This window comes from Dendrobates tinctorius, unplaced genomic scaffold (assembly GCF_039654945.1).
Source record: "Dendrobates tinctorius isolate UK_male_01 unplaced genomic scaffold, ASM3965494v1 ptg000062l, whole genome shotgun sequence".
NCBI classification, from domain to species: Eukaryota; Metazoa; Chordata; class Amphibia; order Anura; family Dendrobatidae; genus Dendrobates; species Dendrobates tinctorius.
This window is the reverse complement of record NW_027361730.1, coordinates 37,625,718-37,652,789: the sequence shown is the minus strand read 5'-3', so window position 1 is coordinate 37,652,789 and position 27,072 is coordinate 37,625,718. Positions and strand designations below refer to the sequence as shown.

At 43.5% G+C, this 27,072-nt stretch overlaps 1 protein-coding gene across 2 annotated transcripts in view; it reads left to right on the top strand.

Annotated features, from left to right (window-relative positions):
- Window positions 1-4,092: 4,092 nt before the first annotated feature.
- SNX22 (sorting nexin 22) overlaps window positions 4,093-27,072 on the top strand; it is a 49,967-nt gene continuing 26,987 nt past the window's right edge. The window contains exons 1-3 of one of the 2 annotated variants that reach the window (XM_073579555.1): window positions 4,093-4,298; window positions 21,192-21,275; window positions 22,676-22,780. In XM_073579555.1, coding sequence (XP_073435656.1) covers window positions 4,236-4,298; window positions 21,192-21,275; window positions 22,676-22,780 — 252 coding nt within the window. In that variant the 5' untranslated portion in view covers window positions 4,093-4,235. The remainder of the gene's footprint in view (window positions 4,299-21,191; window positions 21,276-22,675; window positions 22,781-27,072) is intronic. The other variant, XM_073579554.1, reaches the window with a different exon arrangement.

Genomic DNA, 27,072 nt, shown 5'->3' with positions numbered 1-27,072 from the left:
CTATGAAAAATGAGGATGATGGACCTCATGGAGATCAACATCCAACACTGCGGAGACACCATAACGTGTTTCTCAACGCAGTGATTCTAGAGCACTGCCCCCATCCCTTATGGGAAATATGCAGAAGCATGCAAAACAGAAGCCGCGGAGACACCATCACATGTTTCTCAACGCAAGCAATGACTAGCCAGGTCTTTCACTGGGAAGGAACAACCACGGGAAGGGCAGTCTCCAATGAAGGAAACCACCTATGCCAAAACATGGTATCCATCCACAGACAGCTGTTTCGGGGTATTTGCCCCTCATCAGTGTGGAGTAGGAAACTGGCTAGTAGGAGGCTCAGGCCACTGCTTCTGCCAAGCTGGTCTTTGCGCCCTTTTTGATTTAGGACGCCCATGATAGGCGTCACCACTCCCATCTTTAAGTCTGTAACGGCTGCCATTTTTGCAGTTTTCGGGGGCCTCCGCCTTCTGCACGCGAGGAATTGCAATCCTGCCAACTACGCCAATTTTATGAGGTGACCATGGTGGTAGTCGTGGCAAGGAGCTGTCGTGTCCCTACACCCTGGTGCACCACAAAGGAAACACAATGTCTCGTCTGTTGTGTGTAACATTTGCAAAGTACAACACTCACGTTAGGCTCCAGGGTTCCTTCTGATTCTGTAATCTCAGCTCCAGATTTACGGTTTCCACAAACAATTCCAGACTCTGTGTTCATACTCAACAGTTCAACTTTACTTGAAAACAGGTATTTTGGCACAGACATAGCACAGTTCACATCCATTTGCATTCCGTGAGCTCTCCCTGCCTCTTCTGACTTCTGTCCCGCAGACGCTCCTTTCACTTCTGCAGCTTCCGCGCAGTATGCTTTGCCCAGCTGCGGGCAAATCCGAAAAGCCTGACTGCGCATGTGCCGGTTAACTAAGCCCCGGAACACAGCAAAATACTTCTGGGGCTTAGTTAACTGGCGCATGCGCAGTCAGGCTTTTCGAATTTGTCCGCAGTTGGGCAAAGCATACTGCGCATGCGCTAGCCAAGAATGCTTAGCGCACGCGCAACAAATGGCGTAGACCTACTACTATTCCTCAAAAAACTGCGGACGGCAGCCAAGGATGGGGAGGCGGCACACATCGGGAACACCTCCCATCGGACCGGACCAACCTCGTTTTCATCGCCAGTCAAAACCAGGTGACAGATTCCCTTTAAGATTAAGGTACTTGATTTTTATTATGTGTACCCCTTTTCACATGTAAAGCGCCATGGAATAAATGGCACTATAGATAATAATAATGGTGTGGCATATAGTACTAATTAAATCCTATGTGAAAAAAACGGTACTGGAGATATCAGTGTCAGTGTGTTTACTACGTGCGGCACACATGTGGCAACCATATGCCACCCGTGTGCCGCATCAGTACCACACGGACGGCCGCCGGGGAAGAAGCGCTACTGTAAGCGCTGTCCCCCGGCAGCTGGTACTGAAGCCGGCTGTCATCCATTCTCCCCTGCTCTGCCGCGATCAGAGGAGAATGAATGAATGAAAAACTGACCTTCTGTGACAAAGCTTGAATTGCTGTGACCTCATCACTTGCATTCTCCCACGGTCTGGAGTTCATAGCAGGTCAGTTTTTCATTCATTCATTCTCCTCTGCTTGCCGGCAGAGCAGGGGAGAATAATGACAGCCGCATTCAGCATCTGCCGCCGGGGAACAACGGCTTACAGTAGCGCTACTTCCCCGGTGGCTGTCCATGCACACGGAGGACAGTGTGCACTGTTCTCCCTGTGCACATGTGCGCACGTTTTGCGGCCCGTGTGTCCAGTTGAAAACGGACATGTCTGCATGTATTGCACACGGACACACAGTCCGTGAAAACACGCTGACATGTGCATAGACCCATTCATTTGAATGGGTCTACGTGTGTCAATGTCTCCGGTACGTGAGAAAACTGTCACTACACGTACCGGAGACACTGACGTGTGAAACACATGTTTTAGCCAACACCAGAAAATACTAAATGGAGGGCAACTACAAGGCTGGTTTCAATCACCCCTGCCATCACCCCTACTCTGGAACTCTCTACCACAACATATCAGACTCTCACCTACCATCGAAACCTTCAAAAAGAGCCTGAAGACCCACCTCTTCCGACAAGCCTATAACCTGCAGTAACCACCGATCGACCAAACCGCTGCACGACCAGCTCTACCCTCGCCTACTGTATTATCACCCATCCCTTGAAGATTGTGAGCCCTCGCGGGCAGGGTCCTCTCTCCTCCTGCACCAGTTATGACTTGTATTGTTTAAGATTATTGTACTTGTTTTTATGTATACCCCTCCTCACATGTAAAGCGCCATGGAATAAATGGCGCTATAACAATAAATAATAATAATAATCAATGTTTTGCTGGAAAATGTCATGTTTTTCATGACATCTGTGTGTGTACTATCTTGCCAAAAAAAAAAAGTTGCAGCTAGATATTACAGTACATTAAAGGAGTTTTCTGGTGAAAACAATTCATCACCTATCCGCAGATGATAACTTGCTGATTGTTGGGGTGTGCCCGCTGGGACTCAGCAGCCCTATAGGCAGTGGCATATCTATAGTTTGGTGGGCCCTGGTGCAAGCTTTGGACCAGGGCCCCAATTTCACTCCTGCCGCATGTTGTCAGATGTATTGACCCTTGTAGAGTTCTAAATACTATAAGGACATACAAGCTGCATTTCCTCCCCCATTATGTAGTAATGCCCCCAGTCACGTGCATGCAGACGTCAGCTGCTGTTCTCTGATTGTCCGGCAACATGTATTGCAGCACTGCGCCACAATACACTTCAGCTGAATGTGCATCCGAGGACATACATCCAGTTGAAGTTTTCGCTGGCGTTGGCGGGTCCGTCACCTACACAGACCTGGTCCTAAGCTCTGCGACTGTGATTGTTACCCAACTGCCCATAGGGAATTAATGTAGCAGGTGTCATGCTGTGCACTGTCCCTCGATTCTAGCGGGGATAAAAGTGCCCCCTTCTGCCAGTCAGTGTGCCCCAGGAATGGGAGACATGCACCGATCAGCAAGTAATCACCTATCCTATTGATCCGTTGCAGCATATGTAGCTTGAGGTCAACTTGGTACCTTGTGTTTCGAGAGAGAGAAAAATTTTTTAGATGCCAGAATGGGGAAAAAACAGCTGTAGGGGTTAAATTAAAGGAAGAGTAATTTTCCATGCTTGCTCAGGTTTAAAAAACAGTATCCGTCGCCGGATTCCGTCTATTGACGGACAGCGACGGATCCTGCGCCCATAGGCTTCCATTATAGCCAACGATGGACGACGCTGGATCCGTCGCTGTCCGACTCTTCGACAAAAAACATTCCTATGTCCGTTGTCTCCGTCCGACGGACAAAGAATTTCCTACGGAGTCGTCGAACGACGGATGAAACGTGCGGCCATCCGTCGCTAATACAAGTCTATGAGAAAAAAAAACGGATCCAGCATGAAAAAACGCTGGATCCAATTTTTTCAAAAAATGACGGATTATGACTGATGGCAAAAAACTGATGTGTGAAAGAGTTATGGAGACTGGAGCTATTAGCTATTAAAGGGGTTGTCCTGGACTGTCACATTGCTGATCTTTCCGTATGATAGGTCATCAATCTGAGATTGGTGGGGGTCTGACACCTGGCAGTCCCACCCATGTGTTGCACACAGCAGACCCCCCAGTCTCCGCACTTTTAGCTGCTGCCGTTTTCCTCCCATTCACTTGGATGAGACTTGGTGCAGTGTTGGACCCGTCTTCATATCCAATTTATTGCGATTTTTCTCTTTGCCTTCAATGACGAAAACCACAGATGATATTTTTCATTATTTTCCTGTGTGACCCCGGTGCACATGGCATTGCCTGGGCCCCTGAGGGTGACCCTCCTCCACACCGTGAGCCGGGCATAGCTGGCGTCCCCACTTCTCTCGTCCATGTCTCTGAGGGACGGACATGCTGAGAGGCGGCGGAGGGCGGTGACCGGTGGGAGTGGACGGGAGGGACGGCTCTGTGCGGTCCATCAATGGAGCCGGGGAGGGGCAGCGTTATGTGCGGGGAGGGCAAACAGCTGAAGGCACAGATGGGGGTGGGGTGACACAGAGATGTCGTGTGTAGCCCGGGGCTCTGCGGACCCGCACACTGCCAGGGCATAGACAATCCCCGGCGAGACCCTGAGCCCGGCATCCTGGCTGCACGGGGGGGAGAATGCTGGAAGTGTACGTCCCGGCAGTGGGACACCAGGTGTACAAGTCCGACAAGACCCACACGGTAGGTCGGTGCCAGCCTGTGCCGGGCACTGTGAGGGGCTGCGCGGTGCCCACATGTGAGGAGGACCCCAGCTGGCAGCGCTTCACCCTCCAAGTCACTTCGCCCCCCATATTAATCCTTGTATTGTCCCGTAGTCCCCACATAGTGTGCCCCCTGACGGGCAGCCTCCTGCCAGGGCATGGCACCATTACCAGCAATCAAAGCATAAAGAAGTTCCCTCCCAGGTGGGGCCATCTGCTAACTGTGGCATAAGGATGACAAGATTATCACTAGTAGATGTCTACATAATGCCTGGCACACTGGGCATAAGCGGTCCCTGTATACCACATGTAGCACTGTAGATGTTGGCGTATCTGACAGTCTCCCTGCCCCGCGTGTTACCTTCTCACCTACAGAGGATAGTGCCTTGTCTAGCCTTTGATCTGTGGCAATGTGCCTGTGGTTTGGAGTCAGTTCCTCTGATTCACTCTTGTGTGCTGGTTTAATGCCAGTACTAAGCAGTAATAGATTGTGCTTGGAGCTGGACCCTTTTTCTTTCTCTCTGGCGAAGGTGGATAAAAACCTTCCCTTTTTCTCCTCCTGTGCCATAGGTAGGCTTTCTTTCCCAGTGCTAGGATACGTTTCCCCACAATAGTCTGACATATTCTGGCTAAGGCTGCATTCACACATCCATGTGACACACACGTCCTGGTGCTTTCTGTTTTCTCAGCACAGCACACGGACCCATAGAGTTTCATTGAGCCATACATAATTCAGTTTTAAAAATGGATCCGTGTTCCCGGTATGTGAAACGCAGAACTTGTCCTACTCTTCTCTATTTTGCGGATCAGTCTCAGCCATTATGGCACCACTCCTGCTTTCTGTTTTTGTTTCAGCGCTGGAGTGGTGCTTCTAATCCAAGGTTCCTGACCTTAATCTCATACATACCCACCGGCGTCTTCACTTTTTTTATCGGTACCGCTCAGATCCCGCTCCACCATCTTGGGATCGGAAGTCAGAGGTAACGGTCATAAGCTCTCAGTGCATAGCTATGAGTGCAAGACTTGCAATGAAAAGTGAACTCCGGCTCTCCCAGCAAACACGGGGCTGAACCGGCAGGTCACAAACTGCTGGAAACTGCAGCGATAGAAGGTGAAGATGGCTGCTGGTAAGTATAAGACTAAGGGCATTGACCTTACATTAGTAGCACCACTCCAGCGCTGCACAAAAACCCTGCTGGAGTGGTGCTTTGAAGTCTATTCGTGTAAGACAGATGACTTTGAAGACACACTTCATTCTTCACAATTCTATCCAAGTTTCAACTATTTTGAACTGATAACTGATACACTAAAGAGGTCGTTCACTACATTATCTTTGATGACCTATTCTTAGGGTAGGTCATCAATGTCTGATCGGCCGGGGTCCAACATCCGGTACTCCAGCCGGTCAGCTGTTCTCTGTGTCAGCAGCAACCGCCGACTGGGAATGCCACGGCTGCATACTGCACATCCACCTCCGATTGATTTGAGAGTCAGACCCTGAACAATCACAGTGATGACCGATCCTAGGGATAGGTCATCAATGACAAAGTAGTGGACAACCTCTTTAAGAGCCAATGGAGACCATTAGTCCAGACAGGTTGTCTGTGTCCGTGGAAAAAAAACAAAAACTGAAAATAAAAACTTTTTGCATTTAGGATGCTACCTAAGAAAAAATGGCCATGTCTCTCAGATAGTAACATACACATGTGAATGTAGCCTATGACAGAGTGGTTGATGGCACCAGCTGGCCATACACATTAGATGGATTTTGGCCAAACCGAGACCAGCAGACAATTATTGTGTATGAAGGAATCCTAACTTTTCCACAGTAGCAGAGGTGAGTCAGCTGTTGGATATTACCATTCCCAATCTTTTGTTCTTGTTGGAAATGATCTGTTGCCAGAGGTGTCTGACTGCCGTGTTCCCCCTCTCCTCATCCAAGCATGCACGCTCTACTACAGTGCTGATTGTATACATGTATTCATATAGTGCTTATTATAAGTGGCCAGTGACAATTAGGGCCGGCACTGTGCGAAGCGTTATTGTAGCGCAGCCGGGCACATTTACCGGTGTACTGTAAAGTGGTACATCATTATTAAATTGGTATTACATTATTAAATATGTGATCCTGGATCTTCCAAATTGGTGACACAATTCTTCTTTAAAACAGGTTACAGCTCCCAACACTGTTCCCTCAAGATTAGTTGATTATTGGGGGTCTAAATGACCAGAAAAGCTGCTGGTTCATTCATAGTTGGCTTGGACATGTACTTTTACACCGTGCTAAATATTGACTTTGTGAAAATAAGTTTACAACGTATTCAAGATCATAAAAAGTAATTCAATAGGTAATAGTTGTAAAACCTCAATGAGGAGAAAAAAGCAGGGGGCCAGCGAGGAGTCAGCAACAAGACACTAGCCAGGGCCGTAACTACAGCCGGGGCACTGCCCCGGGGCCCCAACCACCCAAGGGGCCCCAAACTGATGGTAAAAAATTGTATTTTAATACTTTAATTTCTCATAAAATACCCAGCTCCTATATTATTCAAGTTTAAAGTTAATAAAAATAACGAAAAGATCCATGAAAGTGCAAGCGTTAATGTTTTTTGTTCGTTTATACTTTAAACGGGGAAACGCTATTTCGCTTAGTAACAGGAGCTCTATGGCAGACAGTAGACTGTTAGCTGATCGTGTGGTGTCGCGCCAGGCGGTGACTCAGCCAATAGTTCAGGCAGCGGACGCGATGTGCACTGACACTGAGGTCTTGTTTACCCCAACTGCTGAACTGCTCATTGGCCATTGCTCGTCGGTCAGCGGCCAGTGTTGGATCGTCAGTGCAGCCTGTGTCGCATATAGTAGTTGTAGTGCGTGTGTAGGTAGATAGTATTTAGTATTACCGTGTTTTCCGGCGTATAAGACGACCCCCAACTTTTCCAGTTAAAATATAGAGTTTGGAATATACTCGCCGTATAAGACTACCCCTCTTCTACAGTATAATTCCCATTGTGAACCCCACACAGGCTATCCAGACGTTTGCACAGCGTGCATCATGTATTTGACTGTTCCTGTGACTGTGTTTAAGGCTGAACGATTCTTCGCTAAGCTTAAACTCATAAACTACTTGAGAAATACTACGGCTCAAGAAAGACTCAGCAGCTTAGCTTTACTTTCAATTGAGAACGACCGAGCTCAACAGATCAACTTTGACAAAGTAATTGATGAATTCGCTTCTCTGAAAGTTAGGAAACAAATGTTTAAGTAGCTGTTTAAAACTGAACAAATTGGTAATGTTATGTTTAAGTGAACAAAGTTTAAATATATACTGTTTAAAACTACTTAATATTTAATAAACATATACAGTTATTTGAAAATTGTGCAATATTTGGAATTATTCACCTTATTAATTTTCCAAACATATTCACTTAATATTTAACTTCTAAAACTTCATTAAATCTATTAAAGGTCTTGCGGAACGTGGTGAAGCCTGTGTGTTGTATACAACAATGCGTAGCAGGCTTCACCACGTTCCGCACAACCTCTAGTAATTGAAATGTTGAGGGGCCCCACTATGAAGTTTTGCCCCGGGGCCCCGAAGTTTATAGTTACGGCACTGACACTAGCCCAGGCTATTTAGGTAACAGTTAGGGCAATGGACAGAAAAAACCCATCTGTGACTTGGCGCCTTTTCTAAGTGGCCGTTCTTGCCAAAGTAATACATTGATTGGTGGTCAGTGTGATTGTAAATGCATTCCATGTTCTCTACACTACTATAAAACTTGTAATCAGCCATTTCCAGTTGTCAATTTTAGAAAACTCCCAGGGAATATATTGACATAATGAAAGAGAGGACAACCAAAGTACGTGTATATACTGGGTCAGATGGTAGTTAAAGGGAATCTGACACCCCATTTTTGTACTATCAGTTGCCGTCACTGCCATCAGGGGCTTATCTACAGCATTCTGTAATGCTGTAGATAAACCCCCGATGTAACCTGAAACAGAAGAAAAACGAGTTAGATTATACTCACCCCAGGTCCGGTTTGAGTCCAGAGGGTGTTGAAGTCCGCTCCGGCGAATCCCATCTTGTAGCGATGACGTCCTCTTCTTTGCTTCCCGTCGCGGCTCCGGCGCAGGCGTACTTTATCGGCCCTGTTGAGGGTCAGAGAGGTCCGGCGCCTGCGCACTGCAGGACTCTGCTCTGCCCTTAACAGGGCAGAGCAGTGCGCCTGCATTGGAGCCGTGATGGGAAGCAAAGAAGAGGACGTCATTGCTACAAGATGGGAGGCGCCAGACCGCGACACCCATCGGACCAAAACCGGACCCGGTCCCCCCCTGGGTGAATCTAATATAACTCGTTTTTCTTCTCTTTCAGGTTACATTGGGGGCTTATCTACAGTCATGGCCAAAAGTTTAGAGAATGACACAAATATTAATTTTTACAAAGTCTACTGCTTCATTTTTTCTAATGGCAATTTGCATATACTCCAGAATGTTATAAAGAGTGATCAGCTTAACAGCAATTACTTGCAAAGTCAATATTTGCCTAGAAAATTAACTTTATCCCCCAAAACACATTTCAACATCATTGCAGCCCTGCCTTAAAAGGACCAGCTAACATCGTTTCAGTGATTGCTCCATTAACACAGGTGTGGGTGTTGATGAGGACAGGGCTGGAGATCATTCTGTCATGATTAAGTAAGAATGACACCACTGGACACTTTAAAAGGAGGCTGGTGCTTGGCATCATTGTTTCTCTTCTGTTAACCATGGTTATCTCTAAAGAAACATGTGCAGTCATCATTGCACTGCACAAAAATGGCCTAACAGGGAAGAGTATCGCAGCTAGAAAGATTGCACCTCAGTCAACAATCTATCGCATCATCAAGAACTTCAAGGAGAGAGGTTCCCTTGTTGCCAAAAAGGCTCCAGGGCGCCCAAGAAAGACCAGCAAGCGCCAGGACCATCTCTTAAAAGTGTTTCAGCTGTTCAGTGTTTTCGGGCTACCAGCAGTGCAGAGCTTGCTCAGGAATGGCAGCAGGAAGGTGTGAGTGCATCTGCACGCACTGTGAGGCGGAGACTCTTGGAGCAAGGCCTGGTCTCAAGGAGGGCAGCAAAGAAGCCACTTCTCTCCAGAAAAAACATCATGGACAGACTGATATTCTGCAAGAGGTACAGGGAGTGGACTGCTGAGGACTGGGGTAAAGTCATTTTCTCTGTTGAATCCCCTTTTCGATTGTTTGGGACATCTGGAAAACGGCTTATTCCGAGAAGACCAGGTGAGCGCTACCACCAGTCTTGTCTCATGCCAACTGTCAAGCATCCTGAAACCATTCATGTGTGGGGTTGCTTCTCAGCCAAGGGAATGGGCTCTCTCTCAGTCTTGCCTAAAAACACAGCAATGAATAAAGAATGGTACCAGAGTGTCCTCCAAGAGCAACTTCTCCCAACCGTCCAAGAGCAGTTTGGCGATCAACAATGCCTTTTTCAACATGATGGAGCACCTTGCCATAAAGCAAAGGTGATAACTAAATGGCTCATGGAACAAAACATAGAGATTATGGGACCATGGCCTGGAAACTCCCCAGATCTTAATCCCATTGAGAACTTGTGGTCAATCATCAAGAGACGGGTGGACAAACAAAAACCTTCAAGTTCAGACAAAATAAAAGCATTGATTTTGCAAGAATGGACTGCTATCAGTCAGGATTTGATCCAGAAGTTGATTGAGAGCATGCCAGGGAGAATTGCTGAGGTCCTGAAGAAGAAGGGTCAACACTGCAAATATTGACTTGCTGCATTAACTCATTCTAACTGTCAATATAACCTTTTGTTACTCATAATATGATTACAATTATATTTCTGTATGTGATAAAAGCATCTGACAAACACACATAAAAACCAGAGGCCAGCAGATCATGTGAAAATATAATATTTGTGTCATTCTCAAAACTTTTGGCCATGACTGTACAGCATTACAGAATGCTGTAGATAAGCCCTTGATGGCGGTGCCTGCAGCTGATAATCCAAACATGGGGTGACAGATTCTCTTTAAGCTGGTTGTAACCCACGCTGCTGAAGATCCTATTGCTATTACTTTGTATTTTCCTATTCTTCTCTTATTGCATTAACTTGTGACCAACTAATGGCAGCAAGCGAGCACATACAGTAAGTCATTCACATTACTTTGATGTTAATTAATTTAATTTCCAGGAGATTGACTATTGTAACAAAACAAATTGGAAACCACAGACATGCCAAATGTAGTGACCCATATCCGCATTCAGGTGTTGAGAGGTAACTGGACCCCTGGTGCCTCAAAACATATATTTGTAATGCATTACTTATAATAAGTCATAATACAACAATATAAACATCGGATGATTCCTCCGCTCTGATTGCTGAATTGTCTCCTATTGCACATTTCTCAAACCAGAAAATACATTTTGGGTCAGTGAAGCTCAGTTTTGGACCTGGCGAGGACTTCTACAGTATATGACGTCTGCCCCAGAATAACTTGCCTGTTCCTTTATAAAGCTTTTGTTTCCATTTTGCTATGAATGTTCCACCCTTGTTCAGATCAGGTTACTTGCTGTAAGGTGTCTCCCTATCTCTGTCATGTCACATGCACAGTATTTACTGTGTGATAAAAACCAATATTGGTGTCTTGGCAGCGTGCTTGGTCATGTAAAGAGCACTTGTGATGAAGCGCACTGCCACTTCGACTTACCCTTTAGGGCAGTGATAAATATTGAGATTTTTTTCTTTTAAGCAAGAGACAAGGAACAGTAGACGCCAAGCAGTTCAGTTAAAATAAGCTTGTTACTGTCAGTATCTGTGGTAATACTGCCACCACTTTTCCTTTGCATGCTCCCCATACCATATGTATCATTATAAAGACAAAAAACAACAATAGACTAATGAAAAGGTAGCGGAGAAATTTACTTAAGAGAGGGTAAAATGCAGAAATGGAGCATGTAGTGAGTGAAATAAGTATTGAACATATCACCAGTTTTCTAAGTATATATGATTCTAAAGGTCCTATTGACATGAAATTCTCACCAGATGTCGGTAACAACCCATCCAATCCACACAAGCAAAGAAATCAAACTATAGATGTCCATAAATTAAGTTATGTGAAATAATGAGAAATTACACAGTGAAAAAGTATTGAACAAATAAAGAAAGAAGTGCAAAAAGCCATGGAAAGTCATAACACCAGCTGAAATCTATCAGTAATTAGAAGACAATCTAGTGACAATTCATATCCGCTCAGGGGCAGACATATTATTGGTGCAACCTGTGTGGCTGCACAGGGGCCTAAGTGTTAAGGGGGCCCATTTTACCTCCAAAGCAGGTGCAATTTTACATTTTTAGGAGCTCTTTAGGTTGCAAAGGACCCATATATTGTTCTTGCCGAGGGGCCCTTTTTTGTCTGCGTTTGCCAGTGTATCCACTGGGTCAACTTATGGCCTATAAAAAGGTGTCTCGTTACCAAGGTGCCACACAAGAAACCTCTTTTGATGGGTAAAAGTTTGCTGTCTCAAGATCTTCCAATCTTATTGTTGCAAAACATACTGAAGGCATTGGTTACAGAAGAATTTCTAAACTACTGGGGGTTCCAGTGAGCTCTGTTGGGACCATAATCTGGAAGTGGAAAGATCACCAATTTACCAGAAATCGTCCACAACCAGGTGCTCTCTGCAAGATTTCAGACAGAGTAGCGAAAAAATTATCAGAAGAGTTGTCCAAGAGCCAAGAACCACCTGTGTAGAGCTACAAAGAGACCTGGAATCAGCAGGTACAATTGTTTTAAAGAAAACTATAAGTATTGCACTAAACCTCCATGGCCTCTATGCCGCTCACCGCGCAAGACTCCATTACTGAAGAAAACACATGTTCAAGCACATGTGCAATACTAAGGAAATCCTGAAAATATGACATGTTGGGGTCAGTGAGTACTAGAGTTTGGGAAACACTGGTCTAGTCAGATGAGTCCTTAATTGAACTCTTTGGATGACAATCACCAGACCCAAATCCAATAGAAAATTTATGGAAGGAACTAAAGCTCAGAGATCATATAAGGAGCCCTCGGAACCTTCAGGATTTGAAGAGTGTTTTTGTAGAAGAATGGGCCAAAATCACACCTGAGCTATGCATGCAACTAGTTTCTCCATACAGGAGGAATTTTGAAGCTGTCATCACCAACAGAGGATTTGTACAAAGTATTAATTAAGTTTCAGTAAGCACATTCAATACTTTTTCCATGTCATTTTTCATTATTACGCATAACTTAATTTATGGACATCTATAATTTGATTTCTTTGTCTTTGTGGATTGGATGGGTTGTTCCCTATATCTGGTGAGAATTTCATGCCAATAGCACCTTTAGGCCTCATACCCATTGGCGATTAAAAAAACGGTCCAATTTCTGGACTGTAAAAAAGGGCGGAGTGCTATGTGAGTGTTATGCGATTTCTATGCGATTTTTAATCTTTCCATCCGTTTTCCATCCGTTTTTTTTCCCAGCAACTATTTTTCTACAGTCATTTACAGGACAATTTACAGTGTTCTATGCCACAGAATGGTAATGTATCTCTTTAAAACGCATGGAAAACGGATGGTCCGTTTTTTTAATCGCACCCATTGACTTGTATTGGCGAAAATCGCTGCAAATCGCAGCATGCTGCGATTTTTTTTTTTTTTTTTTTTTTTTTTTCTCAGACCGATTTTGGATGAGAAAAAAAATCGCAAGTGAGATGTCACCCATTCACTAACGTTGGTCAGAGTGCAATCCGATTTAAAATCGGATTGCAGTCGTCCGATTTTATCGCCAGTGAGTATGAGGCCTTAGAAATATATTTACTTAGAAAACTGGTGTCATGTTCAACACTTATTTTAAAAGTTGTGTATGTGTACATATATGTATGTTCCTGGCTTTCTACTGTAATTGACATTTGTATGATCCTAAATATTGTGGTGTGTGTGGTTTTGTGATTATAATAAGTGAAGTTTTGAAATGATATTTGAAGTTTTAGGAAAACCACTTTTATAGATAGAATATAGAAATTGTTGACTTTATCTGGTGATTTAATAAAGGGAATACCAGGGAAATACGGTAAGCTTGGAGGCTCTTCTCATGAAGATCACTGTCTTAGCAGCTCATTTACATATAAGAAAATGTAGATTTCTCTGGAATAAGACATCGGATTACAGATATAGAGGTATCATTTAGTCAACTTCCTAAGGCTGCATTCACACATCGCGTTGTTTTCGCGGTGGTTTTTAACGCGCATTTTTTGCCGCGAAAAGAAAACGCAAAAAACAGCGTCCCATGCATTCCTATGGGATTCCACAATGCTGTGCTAATGCTGCGGATTTTCCTGCGGTGGAATCGCATCACGTAAAAATCCACAGCATGCTCATTAATTTTGCGGAATCGCGAGGATTCCACCCACATAGGAATGCATTGTTCTGCCTACTTTCCGCATATGGCTGTGCCTACTATGCAAAAAGTAAGCAGAACATTTGCGGATGGTACCCAGGGGGTGGAGGACAGGAGACTCTCCTCCAGGCTGTGGGTACCATATCCCTGTAAAAAATAGAATAAAAAAAATCGGGTTATATTCACCTTCCGGCGTCCCGCGCTGCCTTCCCGGGTCTCAGCGATGCTCCCGTTCCCAGTAATGCCTTGCGAGACCTTTGATGTCGCGGTCTCGCGATACTGTAGCAGTCCGAATTCCTCGCAAGACCGCTACATTATCGCGAGACCGCGACGTCATCAAAGGTCTCGCAAGGCATTACTGGGAACGGGAGCATCGCTGAGGCCCGGGAAGGCTGCATGGGACGCCGGAAGGTGAATATAACCCGATTTTTTTTTTTTTTAATTTTTTTTAACATTAGATCTTTTTACTACTGATGCTGCATAGGCAGCCTCAATAGTAAAAAGTTGATCACACTCATCAAACACTATGTTTGACGAGTGTGACCAGCCTGTCAATCAGTTCTCCAAGCGATGCTACAGATCACTTGCAAAACGCTAGCATTCTTCAAGCTAATTACACTTGCAAATTGCTAGTTTTTCCATGGGAAAATCGCGGGAATTTAAAATGCGATTTTCCCGCGGAATGGAATTCCGCAACGTGTGCACTTAGCCTGAGACCTACATGCCAATATAGATGGGTTAGTGGGGGTAACCATCCTACTGACAGATGCCCTTTAACTATTATCTTTCATTTTGAGGATAGAGCAATAGACCCTTCTAAATATGTAAAATGCGTCTCGCAATAAATCTGGTCCCCCCCCAAAAAAAAATCTATCACATTTTATTGCTTTACTGAAAGACAGAATTGCAGTTATAGGAAATGTGGCTATGTTATGGCTTGGAGATTACCAAAGTAAACCTCTTTTGTAGATTCTGCTTGTCACTTTCTTTTGGTCAGGATTTGTGAAGTCTGGTTTTCAGAAATCGTACACGCTTTGTTGTACAGGATTTGGGTGTGGGGAATGTTTTTGTTCATTGAGAGCCAAAGAATGAGTTCAGGTCTGTCACATGATCTGACCTTAGATCAAATGTCAAAAGTTAGAACAGGCGAGAACATGCCAATTGCAAAAATATCCTGCTTGTCTCTTATACACATCATATCTGTAATACTGAGATTTTTATGATGCCTTTACCTATTACACTTTTATATTTTACAGTGTAATGTAAATCATAAACACATAGGGTCACCATTATATTTGCTTTTGACTATTTCTGTCCCTTTGTTAAAAGTTGTATGTGAGGTTCATGATGTCTAAGATGAGTGGCCCCATAATATTTGAGTGGCACCGATAAACCCCTATACAAACACATCCCACCGCTTACTCAAAATGTCATGTTTTTAATGGTTGACCCAGGAAAAATACAGATGCAGGGCAAACAAGGCCTTTGCATAGGGCCGCCACTCCCCTCAGGGCCCTTAGCCAGTGGCGTGCTACTAATGGGACCCGTGAGTCGGGCATGACTGGTGTCAGCGCCCAGCATCGCACATTCAACCGTATCGACCGAAGCTGATACAGTTGAAAGCAATGATGGAGGCGGGAGCTTTGATGATGCACCCTTTCCCATCATTCCCACTCTGCATCTGACACAGTGGGTGCGATGATGTCACTTGTGCCGGGCAGTGGAGCTGCTGAGGAGATGCACTGTACAGACCAGAGCAGCAGGGGATCGGGGAGAGGTCAGTATTTTTTTATTTATTTTTTTTTAAATCAGAAAGTACATGAGGACTATGGAGTGTGCATTATTCCACAGTATATGGGGGTTGCATTATACCATATGGCACTGTATTATACTATATGGGGCTAGATACAGGTTGCATTATACTCCCTCAAGTACTATGGGGTGCATTATACTATATGGTGGCTGCATTATATTATACTATGGGGGCTGCATTACACCATATGGGGCTGCATTATACCCTAGCAATGAGTATTGAGTGCATTATACTATATGGGGGCTGCATTATACTATATGAGCTGCATTATACTCTATCAAGGACTATGGGGTGCATTATACTATACAAGTGTATTATACCATATGGGGGCTGCATTATACTTAATCAAGGACTGTGGCCCTGCATTATACTCAGTCAAGGACAATGGGATGCATTATACCATATGGGTGCTGCATTATACTATATAGGGACTGCATTATACTCTATCAATGACTATAGGCTGTGTATTATACTATATGTACTATATGGGGACTTCATTATACTCTAGCACTATGGGTGCATATTATACTGTATGGAGGATTATGGGTGTGCATTATACTATGTGTAATATATGGGGTCTGCATTTTACTCTATTGAGGACTCTGGGGTGTGCATTATACTATATGGAGGACTATGGGGAGCGTACTATACTATGGAGGACTATGGGAAGTGTATTACACTATATGGAGGACTATCAGGCATGTGTTATACTATATGTTGGACTATGGGGTACATTATACTATGTGGAAAACTATGGGGCGCATTGTACTATATGGAGTAGTATGAGGTGAAATTATACTAAACAAGCAAAATGCTGCCTATTCATTGAGTGATTGGATTGTTTATGCTGGAACAAAAATTATTGTTCTCAGCAGCAAATCACCTGGTGAAAAGTGCAGATATGCTACTAATAGCATGATACTGTATGAGGACAAATTGATCTATTAGTGATCGCTGTGTGCCCATCATTCTTTGTGATCCAGTGTAAAGAGGCCGGGAAACAAGCGCCGAACGACGTCAATATTGTCGATCGCTCATTTAACGGCCTGAACTCAGCACATACAGTACAACTGAAATGTTTCTGTGTGAAGGTGCAATATGTTAGCATTTGGTGCCCCATTTTAAACTTTTGCCCATGGTCCCACCTTGTCTAAAACCGGCCCTGTACAGATGGTTATAGTTTTAGTACTAAGAAATTAAACTGAGTAACTGATTATAAGAAGGCAACATGGTACTGAATATACACTCACTGGCCACTTTATTAGGTACACCATGCTAGTAACGGGTTGGACCCCCTTTTGCCTTCAGAACTGCCTCAATTCTTCGTGGCAGAGATTCAACAAGGTGCTGGAAGCATTCCTCAGAGATTTTGGACCATATTGACATGATGGCATCACACAGTTGGCGCAGATTTGTCGGCTGCACATCCCTGATGCGAATCTCCCGTTCCACCACATCCCAAAGATGCTCTATTGGATTGAGATCTGGTGACTGAGGAGGCCATTTGAGTACAGTGAACTCATTGTCATGTTCAAGAAACCAATCTGAGATGATTCGAGCTTTATGACATGGCGCATTATCCTGCTGAAAGTAGCCATCAGATGTTGGGTACATTGTGGTCATAAAGGGATGGACATGGTCAGCAACAATACTCAGGTAGGCTGTGGCGTTGCAACGATGCTCAATTGGTACCAAGGGGCCCAAAGAGTGCCAAGAAAAAATTCCCCACACCATGACACCACCACCACCAGCCTGAACCGTTGATACAAGGCAGGATGGATCCATGCTTTCATGTTGTTTACGCCAAATTCTGACCCTACCATCCGAATGTCGCAGCAGAAATCGAGACTCATCAGACCAGGCAACGTTTTTCCAATCTTCTGCTGTCCAATTTCGATGAGCTTGTGCAAATTGTAGCCTCAGTTTCCTGTTCTTAGCTGAGAGGAGTGGTACCCGGTGTGGTCTTCTGCTGCTGTAGCCCATCTGCCTCAAAGTTCGACACACTGTGCGTTCAGAGATGCTCTTCTGCCTACCTTGGTTGTAACGGGTGGCAATTTGAGTCACTGTTGCCTTTCTATCAGCTCGAACCAGTCTGCCCATTCTCCTCTGACCTCTGGCATCAACAAGGCATTTCCGGCCACAGAACTGCCGCTCACTGGATTTTTTTTCTTTTTCGGACCATTCTCTGTAAACCCTAGAGATGGTTGTGCGTGAAAATCCCAGTAGATCAGCAGTTTCTGAAATACTCAGACCAGCCCTTCTGGCACCAACAATCATGCCACGTTCAAAGGCACTCAAATCACCTTTCTTCCCCATACTGATGCTCGGTTTGAACTGCAGGAGATTGTCTTGACCATGTCTACATGCCTAAATGCACTGAGTTGCCGCCATGTGATTGGCTGATTAGAAATTAAGTCTTAACACACAGTTGGACAGGTGTACCTAATAAAGTGGCCAGTGAGTGTAGTTCTAGCTCGTCATTGCTTTACTTAGGTTGTGACATTCCTTGCACACTAACCTTGCTCCTTTGCTTAATATATATAAATGTAGGCTATTAGTATACAGCATGAAAAAGTCACTGGAAAATTACTGGAGGGTAGGTATGTTTCACGAAGGGTGTTAGCTTCAGTGATAGCAACACCTAGGAAAAGCTCCAGCACACAAAGTAGTGAAAGGGATTAATCAGCCATGTTTAGTGCTAGGTTGATTGAACAGCTGTAGAGTTTGAGGAGTCCAGAAGATAAATGCCCAGCCTTCTAGCATTCAGTGTGGGATGGGACTGGAGGTGCAAGCTCTGGACCTGGGTTTCATGTTAAGGAAAGCTGAACCTTTTGTTTCTTAAGCGTGCAGCTTCCCATAGGAGCAAAGACTGTGCCATACGCTATGTTTTTGTGTTCCTGTTAGGCCAGGAAGGACGGGTTTGTTTTGCTAACATTGCACTGGTTTATGCAGTACTTTTAATAAACCAGTGGAAAACTTAAAGAGACAGTATTCATTTTGTCTACCTCTGTGTGCAGCCAAGTGAACTAATAATAATAATCTTTATTTTTATATAGCGCTAACGTATTCCACAGCACTTTACAGTTTTGCACACATTATCATCACTGTCCCCAATTGGGCTCACAATCTAGATTCTCTATCAGTATGTCTTTGGAATGTGGGATGAAACCCACACAAACACGGGTATCACAAACGGGTAACACAAACACTCCTTGCAGATGTTGTCCTTGGTGGGATTTGAACCCAGGACTCCAGCGCTGAAAGGCTGCAGTTCTAACCACTGAACCACCGTGCTGCCCATCTTCCGCAACAGCATGTATGGAAAATGTGTTGAGGAAAATTGCTATTCACTGAGCTGAACTTTGTTTATTGGTCTGTAATAAAGAGCTCTGACTTATGTGGCAATACCCTCAATGACAAGTAGTGCAATGGTAATGTACTTGCTAGTATATTTTTTCCTATTACAGGGAATCTGTTGGGTGTTGTGCTGTAGATCTTAGGGCCCCGTTACATGTATCAATGTCCCAGCGATCCCACCAACGATCCAACGTGGATGGGATCGCTAGGACATAGCTGATCGCTGGTGAGCTGTCACATAGACAGCCCCTCCAGCGATCAGGACCAGCGAGCAAGCTGGTTTCCAGGGTAAATAGCAGATTTCTAAGAGCCGCGCGGCTCTTAGATACCCGCTGTTTACATTGGAAACCAGCTCCCAGCGTCGCTGATCGCTGGTCTCTCGCCACACGCAGCTATGCGCGCTGGCCAGCGGGAGACCAACGATCAAAAAACAGCCCAGGACGATCCTGCATGATCAGCGATACCCGGCAGGGGGCCGGTCGCTGATCCATGTCACACACAGCGATGTCGCTGGCATGCAAAATCAGCGATCTCGCTGACGATATCGCTGTGTGTGACGGGGCCTTTATATCTTAAAGCATTGCAGCGTTCTGTCAGGGAGATATCGATGTATGCATGATATGCAGGCTCCCTGCAGCTGCTGATTGATAGATTTCTGCATGGGAAGAAATCTATCAATCACTGGTGATAAGGCAGGGGGAGTTCACATATCATTAATATCAGCAGACGTTTCCTGCAGAGCAGACCCCTTGCTGTCCACATGCTGCAAAGTTTATGATGTACATTTTACAAAACTACGATGCCTTGCTGTAGTTTCTGTAAGCTTTTTGTAGCTAATACTACAGAAATCCAAGCTTTTTATTACATACCAATCAAAGTGAAGTTAAGCTAAAGGTTATGTCTTACTAGTCATTGCAATGACTGTATTTTCAGCAGATGTCTATTCAGTACTGTACAATACAGTTTTCAGTCCATTTTCTGTAAATCTGGTTATACACATAAGAGCTCTCCGAGAAACAACTTTTTCTTTCTTCAACCCAATTCCACCATTAAATGGACTCTTGTTAGCACAGAATGACCGTTAAAACCAAGTACAGGCACTCAGTACATCATGGTGGGGCCAATCATTTACATACACCTTCCCACCATGTTTTCCATCTATCTCCTCCCTTCTTGAGCTTTATAAAGCCAGGGCTGTCAATCAGATATAGGGGGCAGGGGTGGTGATACGGGAAAACAAGTAGATTGGAAGGGGCACTTAAATGTTTGGCTGTGCCAAGATGCACTGAGCACCTGTACTTGGTTTGAACAGTCATTCAGTGCTGATGGAGTCCCTTTAACACATGCATGTTTGTTCTAATGGCAGAGGGGATTAACCTAGTTGTCAGCTTAGAGTAATAGAAAATCAGGCTGCAGGTATCTTAAAATTCACCCTATGAATTCCTGCATAACCCAACATCTGAGTGCAGAGCTGAGAATTCAAATTACTTTTGTCACTTAGATGATTAGGCACCAAATATATCAGCTGATGACTGTGCTTCTTTCACTTCAAGTGACACCTCACACTTCTAGTATGAAAGACCTCCTCTGGGTGGTGCTTACACGTAGAATAATGGTATATTGCACAGACAAGAAGAAAAGAAATGGAGCACTCATCCGGTCTTTCTAGACCAGGTGAGTGCTCATTTCTTTTTTTCTTGTCTTTGCAATATCAAATTACTTTTTTGTGTGTGACCGATTTGACTAAGGCTCCGTCAAACGCAAATCATGTGTGGATTGTGAAGAATCTCAAATTGTACATCCTAGATGCCTATCTGCTGTCTCTTGCACTTAGAAATATGTATGTATACTCTTTGTTTTTCAAAACAAAATGAAAATAGAGGAGTTTTGCAGCACTTCCATCCAATGAATGAGAAATGCTTTATTGTAAGTCCATCAAAACAAGCAAATTCATGTGGACGCGTCACTTTTTAATTTACCTCTACTGTACATAGATTTGCGTGTTTTTATGGATTTACAATAAAGTATTTTTTTATTCATTGGGTGGAAGTGATGCAAAAATTCCTCTATTTTCATTTTGTTTGGCTGTCCCGCACAAGCAGGATCTGTCGGCCATCAATGAAGTATTCTCCGCTTCACGTGTTTGGATAAGAGCGATTAGCTCTATACTTTTCTCTTTTTATTCTTTGTTTACTTTAATGTGACTTTTCATTAGGTGTTCTTGTATATTGGCTATAAATTGAATCCTTTCTTCTTGTTAGGTCTTCAAATTAGATGTCTTATGCAATGGCCGTCGACATACACTGGACCGCCGATATAGTGAATTTTATACACTCCATAAGCTGGTGAGTATTATTTCTTCATCTTTAGATTTGTTTGTACACGTCCAAGCATGCAACCTATGATGTGTAACTGAAATTCTCACAGATTCTTCTATCTATAATTCCTACAGGCAAATTGATGATTACACACTGTAGATCTATTTGCACAAATCTGCACTATTACTCAGTGACAGTTTTAGAGGGATTTAAGATCATGCAAGCTTACATTACTATTCAAAAAATTGAATAAATAACAGGTCTGTTTTGGAGAGCATTTACGGTACTTACAGAATTTTCGTCCTGATTTTAAGATTACCAATCCACAGAGGAATACAGTACCAACAAGGTGGAAAAAACTTCAAGTCTCATTCAATCGCTGTAGAATTTTTCTACTGAGAAATTGACCGAAAGTCCCGATTTGTGAGACTGCAGTATGCTAATATTTGTGACTGATCAGTTGCAGATTTTCTCTTTGGACTTTAACAAACCCCAGTTTCTGTGGAATACCTGTAGGTCCGTAGCTAAATCTGCAGATTTAGAAGAAAACACTAAAAGCTTTAAATAAAAAAAACAAAAAACCTTACTATACTCACCCCACCTGTTGTCCCCATAGCACTCTTCTCTAGTCCCCCCACCACTCTGTACACTTGGCCTCCAGTGATGACAACGCTTGGTTTACCACTGAACATCATGGTAGGCATGGATGGTGTTGTTTTTTATTGTTAGGCAATCTGCAGTGATTTTTTGTGGACTTGTGAAGACGTGTTCTGCTCTGGAGCGCTGGTGTCCACAGAGGTTGAAGCTATTTCTATTCCACCTTGCTTCAATATGTAGAGAATACAGTATAACTTTTAAGATATAGAAATGTCATCATCTGGTGTGCTCTATGGAACCCTTTATATTCCAGTTGTAAACAATTATTGTTTGTGTTCCATCTCCTGGGACGTGTACCTGCAGTCATGGAAATGCAAGCACAGATTTCCTCTGCCTCTGTCAACACAGGAATGCTTAGGCCATAGTTTACTAGTCCACACCTCATTCTGATCTAAACATGTGAATGTATTGTAATTAAACAAGAAAACAGTAAAAGGAACTAGTACACTGCGTTGTAGCACCTGGTTAATAATGATTAACAAGGGGGAGTTCTGAGGGGATGCTCTGTGATGTTCCACAATAGGTATTGCTAGTTCCAAAACCCCATACGGATGTTGTGGCATCGTGTTCCCCTTGGAGCCTATGCATCTGTGGAGCCTACAAGATTACATGGCTACTGGGCTTCATAATAACTCTATTTCGTTGTCTACAAGGAAACATTTGAAGCCATGTCACTTGCTCACTCCCGTCAGTGTCTGTAGCTGTGCAACACCAGTCACCCTTATTCAAATTGTCATACTAAGTGGGTGAAATTTTTATCATCTTCACAGCTCAAGAAGACTTGCAAAGTTCCTGACTTTCCACCTAAACGGGTTCCAAATTGGATGTCCAAGGTCCAAGAGCAAAGGCGGCAAGGACTTGAGGCATACATTCAAGTAAGAAAGTATTTTTTAGCCAGTAATTTGTTCGCAATTGGCTTTGTAATACCGTGATAGAAACCTAACCCTTGTGATCCAGCATAAAAACCCATCCCTTCAGATACCTGGTTTCCATGAGGGACCTGACTTGCAGCCCCATAAATAAGAAATAAATAAATAGTAAGTTCTACCAAAATTGATAATATAAACAAGTGTGTATAACATATACAGGCACAAGGAAAAAGGTCTGAGGAAGTTCAGTACTAATTTACTGAAAGTTGATTCATGATGTTCTGTCTAAGGAGATGTGGAAGAAGAAGCAAGTACGTGAAGGGAACCGATATGGTTGGAATTCAGAAACCACCAGTCACCGGTGGGAAATAACAGAAATCATGTAAAAACATTCACATAAGTATAAATAGCTACGGATACAACACCAGATTACATGCGTGACGTAACATGACATGATATTAGAATTACAGCAGAAGATCTCCAGTAATGGAAAATTTTCTAGCACATGGGACCATTGCTTTTTGGGCGGCGCAAAAGATTGATCGTCTATTGTGTTTCGCTTTATCATTCAATTTAAACGTATCTGGATGTTTATAATTATCATAGTATAGAAAAACCATGGCACCCGGGAAAAAAGTGGGTGCAGGACCCTTGGCTATGACCACATACATACGTAATAAACAAAAACCAAAAGCAAGCTGCACTGCAATTCAAACTGCTAAAAGGTAGGTGTACATTATCAACTCGTATCTATGTAATGTTTCCACATTAGAATTAGACCCAATTAAAAATTAACTAAATTTAGCTTCTCACCTCCCTGCCCCTCCCTCTCATCTCCTGACAATCTTGTATGATCATCAGCCTTCACTATTGGCTGCTTTTAGAGCAGGTCTCCTAATCAGGGCTCCCACTTTCCTGAGCTGTGTGCTTGCTAAAATACCTTGTTATCGTTGTGTAAATATAGTGATAGCAGTGTACACCGCAGACCAAACCACTGATAGCTGAATGTCTTATAGCAGAAATTGTGCTGAGCTTCATAGCTCCACTAACATTTCAGCTCTGTTACTCATCAAAATTGTTACAGATTCCCTTAAGGCTCATTCACACGTCAGTATTTGGTCAGTATTTTGCATCAGTATTTGTATGCCAAAGCCAGGAATGGAACTTACCAAGAAAAAAATATAATTGAAAGACTGATGTCTGTTCTTTGTTTTGGAGACACTCCTGGTTTTGGCATACAAATACTGATGAAATACTGATCAAAAATACTGATGTGTGAAAGAGGCCTTAAATGGAGTTTTCTCATCACAGACCACAGCCTTCAAAGTTCAGACACCATTGCAATCAGCTGATCATTGCAAGTCCAGCTCCTGGTAAACAGCTGACATTGAGAAGCTGCGACCAACCATGAATTTCCCCTGCAAAGGAAGCTCTAGTCTGCCATAATGGCTGTATTTTTTAATGAGTGTCTTTATGTTCTGGCTCATACACAGGGATTCCTAACAAAGAACCCCCCCAAGCAGAGTATATAGATGGGCTGTTGGCAGGGACTGGCTAGCAAATTTTAGCCTGAGCGCAAGCGCACAACAGTGGCCCATGAATAGCGGCCCATCCTTAAAGGGGTTGTCTGGTCACAAGCTACAAGTCTGCAGTCACTCTGACTGCAGATTTGTGAATGTTAACATCCACAGGCACTGCACGCTGTGATGATTCTTCAGTGCCTGGAGTGGTGAGTCATGTGACCGCAAGTACACAATTTGCTACATTCCAAGTGGGCATTTCCATCCTCTCAATATACTCGCACTGAGGGAGGCCATGCACAGCTACTTGTAATGGGGCTGGAAGTATGCAAATAACATACTTATTGGACCAGGGGGGTAGTCGTGGTTAACGGTGGCTGCTGTGTCGTAGCCTGGACCACTGTCACATAAACACCCTGTCCCTTCTGTAGTGCACTTATAAGGCGGGGTCCTCCCTGGACTGTTGGGCCTTATTTTCCTTCTGCACTGTGCAATGACAGTCAGAGGCCAGGTTCAGGAAACCTGCACACTGCCTGTGACAGATTGCTGATCTGTCACAGTGATCTGTGATGTGACAGATCAGCGATCTGTCACAGGACAGTGATGTCCCCCCCTGGGACAACCTAATAAAGTAAAAAAAAAAAAGTGTAAAAATAATTAAAAAAAAAAATCGATAAATAAAAAAAAAAAAAAAATTCCCTAATTCATTTTTTTGGAAATAAAAAAACAGTAAAAGTACACATATTTGGTATCGCCGCGTCCGTACCGACCTGCCCTATAAAACTGTCCCATTAGTTAACCCCTTTAGTGAACCCCTTAAAAAATAAAAAACGAAGCAAAAAATGATTTATTATCATACTGCTGAACAAAAAGTGCAATAACGCGCGATCAAAAAGACACATATAAATATCCATGGTACCGCTAAAAACGTCATCTTGTCCCGCAAAAAACGAGCCACCACACAGCGTCAGAGAAAAAATAAAAAGTTATAGCTCGCAGAATTAAAGCGATGCAAAAATAATTATTTTTTATATAAAATTGTTTTTATTGCATAAAAGCGCCAAAACATGAAAAAATGAGGTATCACTGTAACCGTACTGACCCAAAGAATAAAATCGCTTTATCAATTTTACCGCACGCAGAACGGTGTAAACGCACCCCTTCCAAAAGAAATTCATGAAACGCTGGTTTTTGTTCATTCTGCGTGCCCAAAAATCGTAATAAAAAGCGATCAAAAAATGTCACGTGCCCGAACATGATACCAATAAAAACGTCAACTTGTCCCGCAAAAAATAAGACCTCACATGACTCAGTGGGTCAAAATACGGAAAAATTATAGCTCTCAATATGTGGTGATGCAAAAACTATTTTTACAATAAAAGGCGTCTTTTAGCGTGTGACAGCTGCCAAACATAAAAACCGCCATAAATAGTAAATCAAACCCCCCGTTATCACCCCTTAGTTAGGGAAAAATAATAAAATAAAAAAATGTATTTATTTCCATTTTCCCGCTAGGGCTAGGGTTAGGGCTGAGATTAGGGTTAGGCGTGTGTTGAGGTTAGGGTTGGAGTTAGAATTGGGGGTTTCCACTGTTTGGGCACATCAGGTGCTCTCGAAACGCAACATGGCGTCTGATCTCAATTCCAGCCAATTCTGCTTTGAAAAAGTCAAATGGTGCTCCTTCCCTTCCAAACTCTGCCATGCGCCCAAACAGTGTTTTACCCTCACATATAGGGTATAAGCCTACTCAGGACAAATTGCAAAACAACTTTTGGGGTCCAATTTCTCCTGTTACCCTTAGGAAAATAAAAAATTGGGGGCAAAAATATTTTTGTGGGAAAAAAATGATTTTATTTTCACGCCCGGGCGTTATAAACTTCTGTGAAGCCCTTGGAGGTTCAAAGTGCTCACCACACACCTAGATAAGTTCCTTAGGGGGTCTAGTTTCCAAAATGGTGTCATTTGTGGGGGGTTTCCACTGTTTAGGTACATCAGGGGCTCTCCAAAGGCAACATGACACCCGCAGAGCATTCCATCAAAGGCTGCATTCCAAAACGTCACTACTTCCCTTCCGAGCCCCGACGTGGGCCCATACAGTAGTTTTCTCTCAGATATGGGGTATCAGTGTACTCAGGACAAATTGGACAACAACTTTTGGGGTCCATTTTCTCCTAGTTCCCTTGGGAAAATAAAAAAATGGGGACTAAATGATCATGTTTGTGGAAAAAAGACGATTTTTTTTATTTTCACGCCTGGGGTCCAATTTCTCCTGTTACTCTTGTGAAAATAAAAAATTGGGGGCAAAGCGATCATTTTTGTGAAAAAAATGATTTTTTTATTTTTATGGCTCTAGGTTATAAACTTCTGTGAAGCACTGGGGGAGTTCAAAGTGCTCACCACACATCTAGATAAGTTCCTTAGGGGGTCTAATTACCCTTTAGGGTCCCGTTACCCTTGGGAAAGTAAGAATTGAGGGTGAAAAGATCATTTTTGTGGAAAAAATATGATTTTATAATTGTATGGCTGTACGTTATAAACTTCTGTGAAGCCCTTGGGGATTCAAAGTTCTCACCAAACATCTAGATAAGTTCCTTGGGGGGGGTCTAGTTTCCAAAATGGTGTCATTTGTGGGGGGTTTCCACTGGTTTGGTACATCAGGGGCTTTCCAAACGCGACATGGTGTCCGATCTCAATTCCAGCCAAAAAAGTCAAATGGCGCTGCTTCCCTTCCGAGCTCTGTCATGCGCCCAAATAGTGGTTTACCCCCACATGTGGGGT